The sequence below is a fragment of the Perognathus longimembris genome, chromosome 13 (assembly GCF_023159225.1).
Source record: "Perognathus longimembris pacificus isolate PPM17 chromosome 13, ASM2315922v1, whole genome shotgun sequence".
NCBI lineage: Eukaryota > Metazoa > Chordata > Mammalia > Rodentia > Heteromyidae > Perognathus > Perognathus longimembris.
In genome coordinates, this window is record NC_063173.1 from 14,027,337 (window position 1) to 14,045,487 (window position 18,151).

At 42.4% G+C, this 18,151-nt stretch overlaps 1 protein-coding gene across 1 annotated transcript; it reads right to left on the bottom strand.

Moving 5' to 3' along the window:
* Positions 1-4,889: 4,889 nt before the first annotated feature.
* LOC125362716 (tripartite motif-containing protein 5-like) lies at positions 4,890-17,780 on the bottom strand. The gene is made up of 8 exons (XM_048361617.1): positions 17,635-17,780; positions 14,804-15,280; positions 13,758-13,853; positions 13,080-13,310; positions 8,485-8,507; positions 6,609-6,709; positions 6,319-6,345; positions 4,890-6,061 (listed from the first exon to the last, which is right to left on the bottom strand). Exons 2-8 carry the CDS (start codon positions 15,218-15,220, stop codon positions 5,454-5,456), a joined length of 1,503 nt encoding a protein of 500 aa, XP_048217574.1. The 5' UTR covers positions 15,221-15,280; positions 17,635-17,780; the 3' UTR covers positions 4,890-5,453.
* Positions 17,781-18,151: the final 371 nt, after the last annotated feature.

Genomic DNA, 18,151 nt, shown 5'->3' on the forward strand with positions numbered 1-18,151 from the left:
CGCTGCCCCAAACCTGTGGAAAATACGATTTGATAAGTTTTTGGTTTCACAGACCTGGTCTCTACTCTCTACTGTCTCCCCATCCCCCCACCTTAACAATCATATATCAGGGAGATCATGCCCCTTTGTTTTCTGTGTTCTAGGCTTGTCTCGCTTAACATTATTTGTTCAAGTTCTGACCATTTCCCTGCAAATACCAATATTTCACCATTTCTAATCGCTATGTAGTATTATTCCATTGTGTATAGGTACCATATTTTTTGGATCCACTAGACCATATTCCCAGCCCCTAAAGTTTCTAAAACCTCCCCAAATTTAACCTAATTCTATCTTTTTTTGTGTATGTGAAAACATTTTGTATCTTGCCTCCAAAACTTTGCCTACTACAACCACAAAGAGGTTATGCATTCTAGCTTCCACAATTTTTTCTAAAAGTTTACGAAAAAATGTATTTCTGGAATGAAGTAAGTCAAAGGAAATATAGGTTTATTTTCTACTCACCGATCTAATTAGCCCAGTAAGAACTACTGAAATATTGCTGCTGCAAAATCTGCAGTCTTTAATCAGGTCACTTGCCTTGTGTTTAAGGACTTGTTTTCTAGACTCTCATGGTTTTCTTTTTCCAGTTCTGGCATTTAGTTTATTTGCTCATACCTGATGCTCTACCACTTGAACTAAACCTCTAGCCTGGCATTTTTCCAGTCCACTGGGAATGGAATACCCAATCCTTCAAGAGATTTGGGGCCTGTAAGCATCCTCAAGTCTGGAGACAAAGTCAGAGATTCTAACATCCAATAGTTGTGATTCAAATCACTCTTATTGAAATGAACTACAGCTCTTGCTTAAATAACAATTTTCTAGACACCTTTTCCATATGTAGGAGGAGCATTATCACCAATGGACCAACTACAGTGAGGTGAGCAAATCTAAACGTTATTTTCACCATTACCTCTTAAACTGCATGATCCTGTTTTTCACCTTTCATTATAGGTTTCCCCAAATGGAGAAACCTACCAAGGAATACATCCTAGCATGGGCACTTAGACTAGGGACACAGGCAGGGCACAGGCAAGAGCAGAAGGAACAGAATTCTGATTGAGTAATAGAGACTGCCAGTCAGGATTTGAACACATGTTTTCTGGGGAGGAGAGAAGGTAGGGCTAGCTGTATGGAGCAGTGGCCCAAGTGGACATCTGTTTGGGGGTGCTCTGCAGGGAAGGCTGGTATGGAGTCCAGGCTCACCCTGGACTTTCCTGGCATGGTTCAGGGGATGGGGCTCTTCTGGTTGCTCCTGCTACTTGTACTGTTGCTTGCTGTCAAGGAGGCTGCACATTTCAGAGCACTCTCATGAAGGGGTTAGTAGGAAGTCCCCTACATGGCAATACTCATGCTCATTATGGCAATAAGTCTCTTATTTAGATCTCGAAGGGATTTATTTGAGACTCTAAGCAGGAATAGGGACATCTAGTCTGCAGGCCATTTAAGGTACTCGAACTCATTTGGTCTGTGCCTGTCAAGCAAACATAAGCAGAACACAAAGTTCAAAAACATCTAGCTTTTTGCTTAGTGTCATAATTCACTAGGTCACAATAGCTTATTTATAATTGAACACTAAGCTTTGAAAGACCTTATGCTTATAACTCATTTTACTTATCAGAAATGGTATTGAAAATATAAATTACAACATAGACAATGTGAAATGGTCAGAAAACAAAGCTAATTTAGAATAATAAATAATTTATCTATTAACTTGTAAACACTACCTGAAGTTGTGTTAAAGCAAGGAAGTATATATAGGGGAGTTTTAGAGCAGCGTAGTTCCATTAAGTGACTCATAATACTAACACACATTATGGGTGAGAGGCAAGCAACATTCATTGCAGGATAGACTCTTCACATCCACGTGCATGACGGTAGAGCCTTTTGCTTCCTGTTGGCTTTCTGAGGTCTGTCTGCCTGAAGTGTGGTGACTGCGAGGGTGGGCAAGCAGGCCGGCACTGTATCGGTTCCAAGATTGAGCACACTATGACAAAACTGCAGCAAACCAGTGAGGATGAAATGACACGTGAGGAGAAGGGTCCTGGGGGCTTTGATGACCTTGCTTCTAATGAGTGACAACAATCTTGTCAACTTCTTTGTCAACTCAAACAATAGATCCAATCCAACTCACATGTTCATGATCAACAACCCTTTAAAAAAGTGAACTGTAGATGAAGATTAGGAAAATGTCCTACCCACAAAATAAAATCTCCATAGCCAATGATGGCAACATTACCAATGTTCCAAATCCAAGATGCAGGATTAGGACAGCAATTGAAGCACAATAATCACATGACCAGCAACACTAGCTAGATATTCAGACTCAAGTGGTGAAACACCCTGAACCTGGTAACTCCAGGGGCTGGGGATATGGCCTAGTGGCGAGAGAGCTTGCCTCGTGTATATGAGGCCCTGGGTTCGATTCCCCAGCACCACATATACAGAAAACGGCCAGAAGTGGTGCTGTGGCTCAAGTGGCAGAGTGCTAGCCTTGAGCAAAAAGAAGCCAGGGACAGTGCCCAGGCCCTGAGTCCAAGGCCCAGGACTGGCCAAAAAAAAAAAAAAAAAAAAAGTGGTAACTCCAAAAAACATTGATAAACTGATTGATAAATTAATAAACAGCAATAAGAGAATTAGACACGCAATTACCTCTACAATTATATTATAAATTAAATGTATTTACTATATATTTCTCTACATAGTATATATTCATTGTATATTACATATGTAACAATCATAATCATATAATATATTGTTTATTCTGTATATATTGCATGCTATGTATACATTTAAACATTTGACAATAATTGTATACATTTTATATTATATATAATAAATATTGTACATATCATACATGTGTAGAGTTCGTTGAAGTCAAAGTCTAACCTGTGTGCCTGGTTTGAGGAGATGAGTTAGCAGTAATGAACAGAGCCAATCTGAGGCATCCTTGCAGATCAAACCATGCCAACCTCAGTGAAATGTAGGCGAAATACATCTAAATGAAATCAGTACTCTTCAGCAGGGTTCAGAATCACGAGCCACATTCACAAGGCCTCATTGTGATAGAGACAATATTATCTGATGAGTTATTAGTGACCAGGTTCACCACACAGAGGCTGAGGCCTCATGAACAGGGACAGTTTGGTAAAGTGTCCACGGTTGCTGTACAGTTGTCAACACCAGACAAAGTTGATTTTGTTCAAAATCCGTCCTGAATCAGATTATTACCTTGGCACAAAAAAAGTGCAAAAACAACGGTGGATTCTGCTAGATATTTCCCATCTTGTTTCCTGTTTTGTGACAAGATGATCAGCTTACAAACACTGCTCAGCTAGTTATTTTTGTTCTTGGGTTAATTGCAGAGGTTGACAGGAGAAGGAATGTGGTTACTGCACGCCACGCATGGCATGGTGAGAGGTGAGAACTTGCTAAGAAACTTGTTTTAGCAGTGAAATAATAGTGGAAAACTTAAATGGCTATACTACAGATGGAGTGCCAGCCATGGTCGATTCACAATGAGTTAATTATATTTGTCAAGAACAAAGTGAATCAACTCAATGATTTCATTACATTCTGCCGCATCAACAGCAAGAAATTCTCTGTGCACAGTGTAGTGACATGCAGAAATGTTGTCAATAGCTGTCAGTCGCCACCAGCCACCAGTTTAAGGAGTTAGGGAATGATCTGAACTCTGGGTAAGCTGATCTGATTTAATCACTGTCAACTGTGGTGGCTTGAGTCCCAGGAATGTGCTCATGGAGTTGAATGAGGCACAAGATAAAGTCACACAGTGCTTGGAGAGGAAGGAAAAAAGGAAACACCTTCCGGGGAATGCGGTGATAGCAAGCGGCCTTGTGATCTTGCATTCGTGGTGAACATCACCAAGTTCCTAAAGTTGAACATCAAGCCGGGAGGCCCTGGCCTACCTCTCAGCTTCCTGCTTACACAGGTGAAATCATATGAAGCTAAATTAAGAAACGGGGAAGTGGGATGTGAAGGAAATAACACAGTACCACTTCCCCCAGAAGAACAAGAGGCACAGATAACACTTGAAAATAGTTGTGCCAACCTAATTGAAGCATTTAATGAAAGGTTTATGAATGTGAAACATAAACCGAATGGAGCATCTTTAATACATGGGACAAATGTGAAAGCAGCCAGTGTACCTGCTAACCTAAAGCAGGATATCATTCAGCTGCTAAAAAGTGGGAGGACACACAGAGATCCCAGGAAACCCTGCATGAAGATTCACCACAAAAATTTCCAGAGGGCTGGGGATATGGCCTAGTGGCAAGAGTGCCTGCTTCATATACATGAGGCCCTGGGTTCGATTCCCCAGCACCACATATACAGAAAATGGCCAGAAGTGGCGCTGTGGCTCAAGTGGCAGAGTGCTAGCCTTGAGCAAAAAGAAGCCAGGGACAGTGCTCAGGCCCTGAGTCCAAGCCCCAGGACTGGCCAAAAAAAAAAAAAAATTTCCAGAGCCTTCTCTGTCACTGAAGGAAGAGACAGACTTTGTATTTCACACTTGTCAGCTATTTTGTGCTTTTACTCCAGGAGACTAAAGCTAACCAGGACAACACAATTGTGGAGAAATTCCTCAATGTACTTCTGACTCTAGCTGCATAGTGCACACTGCACATTATAGAAATATAAACTTGCCCAATGAAACAGAATTGTTGCAGAAGTTTGACAAAAAGTCCTGGATATCTATGAATTTAAGAGCAAGAAGTTTACTAAATATGTATTTGTTTATAGTTAGTTCAAAACAAAAAATTATGATTCCTCAGTTCTTCTATTATAAAACAAATGAAGTAAGAATCTTGGAAATGAGCTACTACACATTTTTTAATATTTAGTTTAATGTAAGTGAGTAAAAGACAAAAATGAATAGACATACTGAGTTACTTGCTTCTATACCAGACAAAACATGTTACTGAGAACAATCTCTTTTTAAATTTTCACAATATGACATAAAGTATGCTTTTTCATCGGTACTATTATCAGTACTTTTTATAAGAAGATTCAGAGTAAAGCTAAGGCACTGACCAGGAAGGACTCACAGCTTAAGACTCCTATACATAGTCTGCAAGAGCACAGAGAACTTGTTGAAACAGTTCTATCTCCTGTCCAGGGCAGAGAGAAAGGGGTTGTAAAGAGTTGCAAGAGGCCTTCCATCAATACCGGTCTTCACAAAGCAGCATTGAGACATTTCTCCTCGGGACTATTAGGAGCAACGGCATAAGATTGTCTCACAAGTAAACAAGGTATGAGGAAGAAGATGGCCCAAGGAAAGGTGTACAACCTATTTATGAGTGAACGACTTTGAGTTAGGAGGAAAGCTGTTTCAGGTGGCACAGAAGGGCTCAGATGCATGAAATTCAACAGGTTCAGGTGCTATGCACAGAGTTTGATCAGCATAGTTTCATGGGTGCTGAACATTTTAAAGGGTTGAAATATGGAAAGACTCCAGTGGAAAAGCGACAGTCAGTGAATTTATAGATGGGAAGCCCATTGTATGTCACATTGTAAAATGACAGCGTGCCAGCCCCATAATCTAGAAAAACCCCAATACGCTTGAGAGGAGCAGGCAGGTATTTCAAGGTCAAGGAATTACCAGTAGTAGGATCCTCCCCAAAAACTTTATATTCACAGTCATTTTCCATTGCAATAATCCAAAAGCCTTTTTTGCGTCGAAAATGTCTTTCTTTAGCGATCTGAAATTCTGACTCAGAATTGAAGTAGTTAACATCATGTAACCACATAGAGCAGGATGATTTCTCGGGTCCACCAAAGTATCTTCCATCACTTAACCCCAGCAACCAGGATTCTTTAGTAGACACATCTACCTCCCAGTAATGTCTCCCTGATGTGATCACAGGGAGACCCAGGGCCCCAGGAGGGTAGAAGGGGCATGCACGGGCACGTCGTGAATTTGAACAGTGCTTTTCATATCTTATGTTTCTCTGGTCTTCAGAAATGACCATTTCCTGGTTATCATTTTTATTTATTTTCACATGAACTGTAGAAAAAAATAACAGGTTTGAGAGAGGGACAGATGAAGCTTGTCTGTGATGTCATAAGCAGTCTCATAACAAAAATGGAAAAAAAGAGAATTGGAAAAAAACACATTGAAGTCAGAAGGAAAGGTAGACCAGAACAAAAGCATCATCTCTCTTTGGATATAGAAATAGAAAAAAAGAGTCTGAAGATATGAGACCTAGTAGTAAAAACAAACAGATAGACAGATAGATAGTAACAAACTTTGATTTCCCTTACCCCAGTAACGGCGGGCATCCGTCAACTCTGAAATGACAAGAATTTATACGATAAATGCAAAGAAAAGCGTCTTTTCTGAATTCCATTTCCTTCCTACGTAGGAAGAAGGGACCGTGACAAGGCAGTGACATGGTCAATGGATGAATGGCCATCTCACATGACATGGGATCCCATCATCACCAGTTCCAGCCTCCACATCCAGGAGCCGCACCTAGAGACAGCACTGCTCCTCATTTAGCCCCCACGACTTCTAGAGCCCCATGGCCTCTCCCTAACCCAGCTCTCCTCACCTCGAAACACATGCAGCATTCCTCTCAGGTCAGGAGCTTGGTACCTTCTCCTTTCTTTCTTCGGGAAAGGCATTGGCTTCTCTATTATCAGGAGATCACATCTAGGGGTGAAAAGAATGAATCTCCCTATCTCAGACTTTATATCCTTCATCATCACGAACCAACTTGTTGTTTTACACTACTGATATTTATATGCATCTAACTTGGGGTAATGAGAAAAGAAAGGAGTACCTGTGACTGCAGTCATACTAAAGACACTAATGGCCACCTTCATGCCCACTTTCTGTGGGGCTTAATGAAGACATTAAACTTTCCGAAGCAGTTTCCCCAGACTAGAATGAAACGGTCAGTGGTTCCCTCTCAACCTCTCAAAATTCCCAAGAAATGATGAACTCATGGGTTTTATTTTTATTTTTTTTATTTTATTTTTTTTGCCAGTCCTGGGCCTTGCACTCAGGGCCTGAGCACTGTCCCTGGCTTCCTTTTTGCTCAAGGCTAGCACTCTGCCACTTGAGCCACAGCGCCACTTCTGGCCGTTTTCTGTATATGTGGTGCTGGGGAATCGAACCCAGGGCCTCATGTATACAAGGCAAGCTCTCTCGCCACTAGGCCATATCCCCAGCCCACTCATGGGTTTTAAATCACAACAAAACTTTGATACCTAGGAGAAAAAAAATACATAGAAAAGACACTGCCACAATTCTTGGCTCCTAGGAAAATGAGCAGAAAATAGGCTGGCAAACAGTGGTTCCTCCTGGCTGTTTCAGACATAGGAAGATTAAAACTCAAATCTGAGGGTTGCTGAGAACGTGGCTTAGCGATTTCTCAGCACCACAGACACAGAAAAGGCCGGAAGTGGTGCTGTGGCTCACGTGGTAGACTACTAGCCTTGATTAAAAGAAGAAGCCAGGGGGGATATGGCCTAGTGGCAAGAGTGCTTGCCTCCTACACATGAAGCTCTCGGTTCGATTCCCCAGCACCACATATATGGAAAACGGCCAGAAGGGGCGCTGTGGCTCAGGTGGCAGAGTGCTAGCCTTGAGCGGGAAGAAGCCAGGGATAGTGCTCAGGCCCTGAGTCCAAGGCCCAGGACTGGCAAGAAAAAAAAAAAACCACCTCAAATCTGGGGAACCCAAGAACTTCAATAGCAGTTGCCTTTTACAAAGGCTGTCAGAAAACAGCTCAGCCTTCAAGTTTTCTCTAAAAGAAAATTACAAACATTTGGGAAAGAAGGCTTTGTGAACACTGAAGTAATGCCACTCTGAAATCCCTGGGTGAGGAAAGATGGTGGGACTGTCAGATGTCTGTGCATCCTTAGACACAGGGACTCCGCCTCCCATCACTCTTCCAAAGTCTGTGATCATAGGAACCATTTGCAACCAAAGCCAAAACCCTGCTCCCACGGGTCAAGATCACTGTTTGTGAAAACATACATGCAACCGGTCATTTGTTTTAGGGAGAAATATGAAAACACATAGGAAATTTGTTAGTGGACAATTCTGAGACCAAAACAGACAAGAACATTTGTTCTGTAGAAACTAAAGATATCACCTATCAGATCTAGGTTCAAAGCTGATGTACACAAACTAGATGAGTAAATGATTACATTTACAGTAGGGGTGACCATATTATCTTATCCCCAGCATCATTCCTGACCCACAGTCTAATCCCTCACAACCAAGGTTCCCTACCAGAAGATCGAATATAGGCCCCCAATAGTCAGAAAGCACTCAAATTTTGAGGTACATACAATACTTTAAGTAAAGTAAGCAAATTTGCCTGGATGATGTTATGTTGCAATTAACCATTAGATAATTCTTGTACCTGTAAATCAAGTCTCACCAAACAAAGGACCATCCTGGTATCACACACATACCTTCTTATGATTTCATTTACATCCTAGGGAGAAAGGCAAGAATCTGATTTAAGAAATAATAGAATTTCCCATCTTATCAAGCGCCATCAAGCTTTTGCCAGCCATTTTTGTTCTGGTTTTAGATATGATTTTTACCATAATGTAAAGAGAGGATTAAAGACAATTAGTTTTCCCATGGCTCGTCTGGGATGGTTTCAGTCATACCATAGTATACACAGCTATATAACACATTGTAATCTTCCTAATATCAGTAGGCTTAGGTGAATCAAATATGAATCCTGTCTCTACATGTTAACCTAATCAATGCACATACGTGTGAAATTGTTTACCAATTTTATTTTACTCAGCGTTTTCACTTAAACTAGGTTTCATATATTTCATAATGAAATCACCACAAATACCATAAACTCTAGGTGTCTGATATTTAACACCAACCAGACTTATTTCCTTCAGGTAATCTTGCCTCTACCTCTCTACTGATAGAATTACAGGCATTTATCACCATGTCTATCTTTCTCCTTTCTTATGTACCCCATTATCATAATGTGGCCAATGTCGTTCAACCATTTTTGTGAAAATTATAGTTTTCCTGAAGTCCAGTCTGTATCAGGCTGGTTTAGTTTTTCTCTTAAATTTTCCCAACCATCTACTCTTTCTATTTCTTTTAGGTTAACCATCACAAGTATTATCTTATTTACTTGAATATGTAAATGACTATGTGCTCGGTTTCTTTGTTTAAAAAATCTGGTTTTCACTAAACATGTACACATGCATGTACATGAACACACACACACAAGATCTGATCTTTAAGGTTAAGACTTTGGTGTTACATGTTACACAAAACTGGATTCAATGGTAAAAATAATTTGGGGCTGGGCACTGGTATCTCATGCCTGTAATTCTAGCTACTCAAGAGGCTGAGATCTAATGATCAAGTTTCAAAGCCAGCTTGGGCAGGAAAGTCTGTGAGACTCTTGTCTCCAATTAACCACTAGAAAAACAGAAATACACCTGTGGCTCAATGTGGTGACCACTGGTACTGAGTAGAAAAGTTCAGGGATCGCATATAGGCCCTGAGTTCAAGGCCCCATGACCAAAAATATAAAACAACAACAAAAAAACTCTGGGGGAATGGAAATCCAACTTCAATCACAGCCATATTTGGAAGCTTAAATTTATACTTAGGATCTGTTCTAGGTCCTTGTCCAAATTATGTTTCTGTATTGATTATTCTTAATACATGAAGGGCATGTGGCTCTCCTGATATGTACCTATCAGAATGGAGAAAGTCTTTTCCAGTTTTTTGGAAAAGCTATGATCTTGCAAGGCATTTGTCTAAAATGGGTCAAGGACCTAAGTCAATGTTTCTTAAAAGCAGATACACAGACAGGACCTGCTGTCTCACCTTCAATTCCAGTTACTCCAAAAAGTACAGAGCAGGAGGATCATGGTTAGATTACCACATGAGTAAAAGGTTAGTAGCCTCATCTAAACAAATAAGCTACGTGTGGTGGTACACACCTGTAGTCCCACCTATACAGAGGGCCAGAGGTAACGTTACCCTGGAAGATAATGATCTCAGGATAACCCTGGGGGGAAAAGAAAATACCTTACCAGAAAAATGGATACTGGAAAAAAAGAGTGTGGCCTAAGTGGAAGAGCCCTGACTCCAAGTGCAAGGCTGAGTGCAAACTTTTAATATCACTCCTCCACTCAAAAGGAAGAAGAAATAGGATGAGATGTAAGAGGAGGACTCAGAGGAAGAGGTGGAGAGAAGAAAAGGAAGGAGGAAGAGGAGAAAGAGGAAGAAGAAGCAGGAGGAGGAGGAAGAGGGAAGGAGGAGGAGGAGGAGGAGGAGGAGGAGGAGGAGGAGGAGGAGGAGGAGGAGGAGGAGGAAGAGGAGGAGGAGGGGGAGGAGGAGGAGGAGGAGGGGGAGGAGGAGGAGGAGGAGGAGGAGGAGGAGGAGGAGGAGGAGGAGGAGGAGGAGGAGGAGGAGGAGGAGGAGGAGGAGGAGGAGAAAAAGAAGAAGAAATGCAAGATGGCTTGTAGTCATATTTTCTTACAGGGCCACAGTCATTGGTTAGAGAAGGGCAAAATAACTAAATGTCAACTATGGTGGAGACTTAACTTCACACCTCATGAGATCACTATTATCATAAAACAAAAGACAAATATTGCTAAGGATATGGAGAAAAAAATCTTTGTACAACTTCTTGGTAGAAATGTAAATTAGTACAGTCATTATGATAAGAAATACTAAGGTTCCCCCAAACAATTAAAATTAGAAGTCATATGTGATCCAGAAATCCAACTACTGGGAATCTATCCACAGGATATGAACCAGCATGGACAAGAGCTGTCTGCAAGGTAAGGTTTATTGTGCTATTAGTCACAAAAGTTAAGATATCAAGGTCAATTGAAGCACCCACCAAGAGATGAAAGGATAAATATGGCAGATAATATGCAATGAAATACTTATCAGATTGAGAAAAATAGCACAAGTTAGAGGAGTTTAAGTTAAATGTAACCCGCCAGGCACAGAAACACAAAAATATCACAGGATAATCACATTAAATATATGGACTGCATCAAAGTTGGTCTCATAGAAGGGGAGAGTAGAACAGGGTTGTTATGAACTAAAAGACAGAGAAGGTTGAAAAGATAAGAGTTGGGTGAAAGACAAAAAAAAAGTCAATCAGAAAGATTTCCTCAAGAAATATACTGCGGGGGCTGGAGATATGGCCTAGTGGCAAGAGTGCTTGCCTCGTATACATGAGGCCCTGGGTTCGATTCCCCAGCACCACATATACAGAAAATGGCCAGAAGTGGCGCTGTGGCTCAAGTGGCAGAGTGCTAGCCTTGAGCAAGAAGAAGCCAGGGACAGTGCTCAGGCCCTGAGTCCAAGCCCCAGGACTGGCCAAAAAAAAAAAAAAAAGTATATATATATACTGCAGTATGGCTGCTAAAAACAATAATAATAATAATATATGATATTCGTTTTCAGATTTACTGGGGTTAAAAATGAGGGCTCTGTGCTTGCTAGGTAGGTGCTACTGCATGAGCTAAGCCCCCAGTCCTAACAACACACTGTATCCTTGAGTGTACAGAGAATGTGTTTTAGGTGTTGTTAACTCAAAAATGTGGTGAGGTAATGCATGTGTTCATTAGATCAATTTAACCATTCCACAATATATGCATATTTTATAATAACAGGTTGAATGCGATAAATATGAAATCACTTTTGAGTAGTGATTTCAAAGTTGGTTTTATAGACATACAAATAAAAAGATTAGCTAAATCTAGAAATTTAACAATGTAAATGACAGAAACAGGTTTTTATAGACATATATTGCCTACAGCTGACATAGGAGGGATAAGTAATCAAAATAAAGGTAGTACATGTAAAATAATTAAGAATTATACCTCTACAAAAAGAAAAACATAGACTCTGATGACTTCATTGGTGAATCTTACTGCATATTTTAAAGGAAATATGATACCAGTCACTCACAATAGTTTTTGGAAAAAAGAAAGAAGGGGGAAAGTGTCAACTCATCCTACAAGGGAAAAAGTTAAAATATCTCTTCTAACCTGTCTGCTAATCAACTCATAGTGAAAGGGGACTTGAGGCTCATGCCTATAATCCAAGCTACCTGGAGGCTGAGATCTAAGGATTGAGGTTCAGAGCCAACCTGGGCAGCAAATGAATCCAGTAGACTCTTATCCCCAATTGATCAGACAATAGTCAGAAGTGAAAAGGTGGCTCAAGTGATAGTGCACCAGCCTTGAGTGAAAAAGAGCAAGAGCAAGAGACCTCGAGTTCAAGCCCCAGTACACACACATACACACACACCAAACACACACAAAAGTACTTGATAAATGCTTAATACTAGATTACACAAAAGGAGAACCTTTACAATGTTGCTGGATATGTATCTTTTTTTTTTTTTTTTGCCAGTCCTGGGGCATGAACTCAGGCCCTGAGCACAGTCCCTGAGTTTCTTTTGTTCAAGGCTAGCACTCTGCCACTTGAGCCATAGTGCTAATTCCAGCTTCTTCTATTTATGTGGTACTGAGGAATTGAACCCAGGGCTTCATGCATGCTAGGTAAGCACTCTACCACTAAGCTCCACTTCCAGCCCTTATCTCTAAGACTCAGTGTTTTTCCAGAACTTGAGAAATTACTAAATATGAGATTCCCTCCCCCCTTGAAATGGATACATTCATTATTCCTATAACAACTGAAGGTCATCCAGGAAGGAGGCACTATGGGGATCAAAGAATTCACAATCACAAACAAATGCAGGGGCTGGGGATATGGCCTAGAGGCAAGAGAGCTTGCCTCGTATACATGAGGCCCTGGGTTTGATTCCCTAGCACCACATATACAGAAAATGGCCAGAAGTGGCGCTGTGGCTCAAGTGGCAGAGTGCTAGCCTTGAGCAAAAAGAAGCCAGGGACAGTGCTCAGGCCCTGAGTCCAAGCCCCAGGAGCGGCCCCAAAAATAAATAAATAAATAAATACAACAAATGCAGCAACAGATAAAGCATGAGTTATACATTTTCCTCAAATCTCAGACTATTTTACTGACTTACCTGCAACATCTCTATCCTTGACCCATGTAACCGGTGCTCTAGAGCTGAGAGAAGTTCTGTCAACAACTCATTTTTCTGGGCCAGCTCATTTTCACACTTTTCTAGGCTATTCAAAACACTCTCCTCTTCTTTCTTCAGCTGTTGCAGCTCCTTTGCCTCCTCAGAAGCAAGGAGGATTCCCAGTTCTTTAAACTTTGCCTGAACATTTTCTATATCACCCTGTATTTGGTCCTTCAGGGGAGAGAGAGAAAGAGAGAGAAACCCTCAGTATAGCTGCTAAGACTGGAGACTCCCGTTGTCCTTTCATGACATTTCAAACCAGGAACCTTAGGTCAGTATTGTTAAGGCCTAGCCTGAGACATAAATGGGAAGCTTGGGTGTGACTTAGTACTTGCACAGCTATCCTGTGGCCAGGACTCTTGTAACCAACTACAGTTGTTACTCTTCATTCCATTCCTGAACTGAAGACAGAGGTATAATCCCCTGCCAGATACCAGTCACCGGAATGGAGCACTGAGCACGCAGCTGTCCTTTTCGGGCCCTCCTTGTGTCCACCTCCCTCCAAAACCATGGACTCAATTGCCTCCTCACCGTCCAGGGAAGAGAGAAGAATGGAGTTCCTCCCCATTGTCCCACCCAGATTTGTCACTAACTCCCTCAGGAAGTGGCTTTCCCTGCCTTCCAGGACGTTTTCCCTTCTTGAAGTTCAGCTTTCCACTTCTCAGATTCTTCCTTGTTCTTCATCACCTTCTCCGCAGCTGTCTGGAGCTTGTTCTGTGCACAAGGAAGGAACCACAGCAGGGTCACTCTCAGAACTTGCTTAGCCTCTGCAAAGGGATAGCTTGGAGGGAATCAGGAAGAGAGTAGAGTTTACAGAAAGGAGAACTGTGAAATCTAGCAGTTGCAAGAAGGAAAACTGTGGTGGCAAAAGTCTGTCCCAGCTAATAAAGTGACAATCCTACTCAGTAACAGAATGATTCTTTCTGTGTACCTGTTTGAGGAAGTAGCCTCCGGCTGGCCTCTAACTCCCTTTGTAGCCCAGGCTGTTCTAAAACTCAATCTTCCTGCTTCAGAGTCCCTATGATGGAAAACCGCAGGCTACAAGCAAGCACTACCACCCCCCCAGTTAGACTGAGTCTTCGTTGTTGTTTTATTTTGTGCCACTGTGGAGCTTGAACTCAGGGCCTCTTGCTCAGCTTTTCTCCTGTCCCCCTGCTCCAACCACCTGAGCAGCAATTTCACTCCCAACATGTTGCTGATTCAATGGAGCTAAGGGTATCATGGGTATGGTGATTCTCACATCTCAGCCCCCTGAATAGCTAGCTTTGTAGGCATGAGCTACCAGCACCTGGCAAAATGGATTCTTTTTGTAACAGAAGAACATTCTGCTCCTGCCTCAGGGAAAATAACCTACATCCTACCTCATTTAATTTCCTGCTCCACTAAAGGGAACTTTCTTGGTCATCAAATCTCAACATATGGACTATGTAGAAAGAGATACTCACTGCTGTCAAGAGAGTTCATACTTAGGGTCATTATCTCGTAAGTCAGTGGATTGCACGGACATGTGCTTCAGGCCTGAGAAAGGCCCACAGAGTGGAAAGGAGTCACAAATCTCAGCTCTAGGATAGTGAGGTATTTAAACTATAGTGAATGCCCAGCCAGTGGGGATTTCCCTCAGGGACTATTCTGTGCTCTGTTCTCCTTCATCCCTGATTTCTTACCTGGTACTCCTGGGCCACTTCCCCCAAGAGGCATGTGTGGTGACCCCGGTGCTGCTGAGATCGCTCACAAAGCCAGCAAATCACCTTCCCATCGTCCCTACAGAAGAGCTGGAGTTTCTCATCATGCTGTGCGCAGTGATGCACATTCTGCTCCGGTGAGCTCAACTTGGCCTCCTTGAGACTCTGCACGATGTTGGCTATGTGTCGATTAGGCCGTAAGTTCTCAGAATTGTAAGGCATTCGACACACAGAACAGTTTCCCTCCTGTCCTAGGCGTATGGCGCAGTCATCATTGGATGTGATACAGGCTTTGCAGAAGCTGTGTCCACAGTCTATGCTCACGGGTTCTCTCATGAGCTCCAGGCAGATAGGGCAGGTCACCTCCTCCTTTATGTTGATCAGGACTGCTGAAGCCATTGATGGCTGCTTTTCTCTTTTTTCCTTTATTGACTTCTGAGGTTCCCTATGCTGAGATTTCTACATGATGGGCAAGATAAAAAGGGAGCAAAGTAGAAAGGTAGACCAGTCGTGGGTGGTCCAAATCTAAACTAAACTATTAAAAGGCAGAAGACCAAAAAGGAGCTGGGTGCTATTGGCTCACACTTCTAATTTTGTGCACTCATTGGCAGACCAATCAGATACATTTATTTCCACTTTAATCAGCAGGAAGCTGGAAGTAAATGTATGGCTCAAGTGGCAGAGGATTATCTTTAAGTGAGAATGGTGAACAATAGTGTAACATCCTGGCTTCAAGCCCCAGTACCATCTCATATACAAACACACACACTTGATCACACAGACAGAAGAAAACTGAAAGAATGCATACAATGTTTGGTGATATGCAAAAATAACAACAACAAAGAAAAGATTGTAAAAAGGGACAAGGAGGGACTATTTGGGAGAGCATGAAGGGGAGATCAAAGTGCCCCAAGTATTTCATTTGCATGTGTAAAAACAGAATAATAAAACCAGTCATAATTGTTTTAAAAGGAGGAGAAGCAGGGATTGAAAAAAAGAGTAATAGAGACGGTAAATTTATTAAAGTCTATCTATATGCCTGTTTCAAAATATCAATGCAAATCTCCGTTTACAATTAATATGTGCTAATACAAGAGAAGAAAAGCAAAACATAATTGATATGAGTGGGCTCTTGCAGGAAAGATGTTAGGTTTCCCGTACTCTTTTTTTTTTTTTTTTTTTTTTGCTTCCGTTCTTCTTTTCAGGTTTGGAAACCTACTAGTCTGCAATAAAGCAGAGTATCAAGCCAGGCTCAGGTTGCTCCAGCCTGTAAACTGGGATCTAAGGATCACAGTTGGAAACCAGCCCACCTAGGCATAAAATCCTGCAAGACATTCTCTCTAATTATCCAGAAAGGACAGGAGAAATGGCTCCAGCTGAAGAGGGTCAGCTGTGAGTCAAAAACTGAGCAGACATGAAAGGCCTAGTGTTCAAGAAGAAGATTAGATAGATAGATGCACTATTTAGCTCATCTGTATTATCAGTATAAAAACAGCACGCTCTCCATGTGCTCAACATTGAAGTCACTCACTTACCTATACTCTATGTACAGTTAAGTCTGAGAATCCACCACTATACTGCATGGGCTAGTCACATGACCATTGTAATAGGGAGGTCAGATCTGGCCAGTGCCATCATTAACTGTGGAGGGACTTCAGGTTGACTCCAGCTCAGATTAGAGAAGCCAACTCCAACTCCACTAAGCTCTCCCCCACCCAATCCAAGGAAGCTCCCCTTTATTATGATAAGTTATGTAAATTGACCACCTGAGGCCTAGGAGCTTCAAGGGAACCTGTGCCCATCCATAGGTAGGCGTCAAATCTATGTGCCAATTCTAACTAGAATGATAGGTTGGTCCAAATAGATACTATGAGACAGACTGTAACTCTATTGGCCACCTGTGTGGGCCCTAGCATGCTCTGTAAGCGCTGTATCCTCATTGGTCACCTGTGTGTGGCAAGTTTGACTGTGATGTTTGCCTCACACCCAGGCTGGAAAGCAACACGTGTGCGCGGTTCCAGCTCCCGAGAGTCTGGGTCCTGATCCTGCACACGTGGTCGGCAGCTTCGGCTCCCGAGTCTGGGCTGTGACAAAGACCGGTTGGTTCATTTTTGTTCACTTTTTACTTCCCCAATATATCCGTCTTTTTGTCATCTTGTAGCTGGAGACTGTGTGGTGGACTCTTGGGGGACCCTGTTTCATTGTAGCGAACTCCCACCCTACTTTAACCATCACAAAATTACTGCTGTACACCTCACTACTTCTCACCATAAATTCCATCTTTGTTTCTGCTCTATTTGCAGCACTGCGGGTTCTCTCCACCAAGTCCGCCCAATTTCCCCTAAAGACAAATCTAAGTTTCATTTCACCACTGTGACAAAGACATTCACTTTCACTTTGCTCTAGGGAAAGCATTTGCTCTGGGGAGGAGAGGCATAACATGTAACAATTCCACTAACAATTTAAACAGAACTGATTTTGAAACCTGCACAGACTTTGATCATTCCTTTTCAAAAGCCCCTCTGGTTTGGCAAGGCCCCTGTTGCTGGGGGAAGGGATGATCTGTTCCTGAGAAAGAGATTGCTCTGGTTCCCCTCACCAAGGAGCACTTCCGGATTACAGATGAGGAGGCAGACTGCATCAGGGGAGGAGAGGGAACACTAACTGTCCCTTCAGGAGGCGGCCTTTGGCCACCTTTAAACCTCTTTATTCCACAAGCCTCCCTGCTCACAGTCTGAGCTCTCAGCAGGAAATCTGTGGGCCAAGCTCCCCCTTCCTTCAGAGCAGCTGGCCAGACAAATAATTCAACTCACCCAAGCGACTGCAGTGCCTTTCTTCTAGAGTTTCCCAACTCTGGCCTCTTCTACCTGCTCAGTGCACCTTCAGAAGCCAAGGGAGCTTGCATGGAGAGGGCAAGGCACACGGGAACTCCAGGGGCCCATGTGATCACCCTAGCACTCTAAACTCCAACTCCACCCAGAAGGGCAGGCAAGGAAGAGGAGGGGAAACTGTGGACCAATCAGCAGTGTCTACTCTGGGCCTCTCAGATGCCACAGCTTGACTAGTTCTCTTGTGGCTGTATGTAGAGGTAGGCATTAAGAAAGCACTCCCAGCCTGGATTGGTACCTCCAGGCCTGTGTTAGTTCACACTCAGAGGGAATAGGCAACAAGATCAGGAGTTGGAGCCCAGGGTCAAAACTCGCTTTTTAAACTGCTATCAAGCTGGACACAGAAATGGCTGTTATTGATTTCCTCTCACAAGACACTAATAAAAATGCACATAGTCACTAGTCATAATAAGCTTTGCTGTTCCTTTCATGACATTTTGTA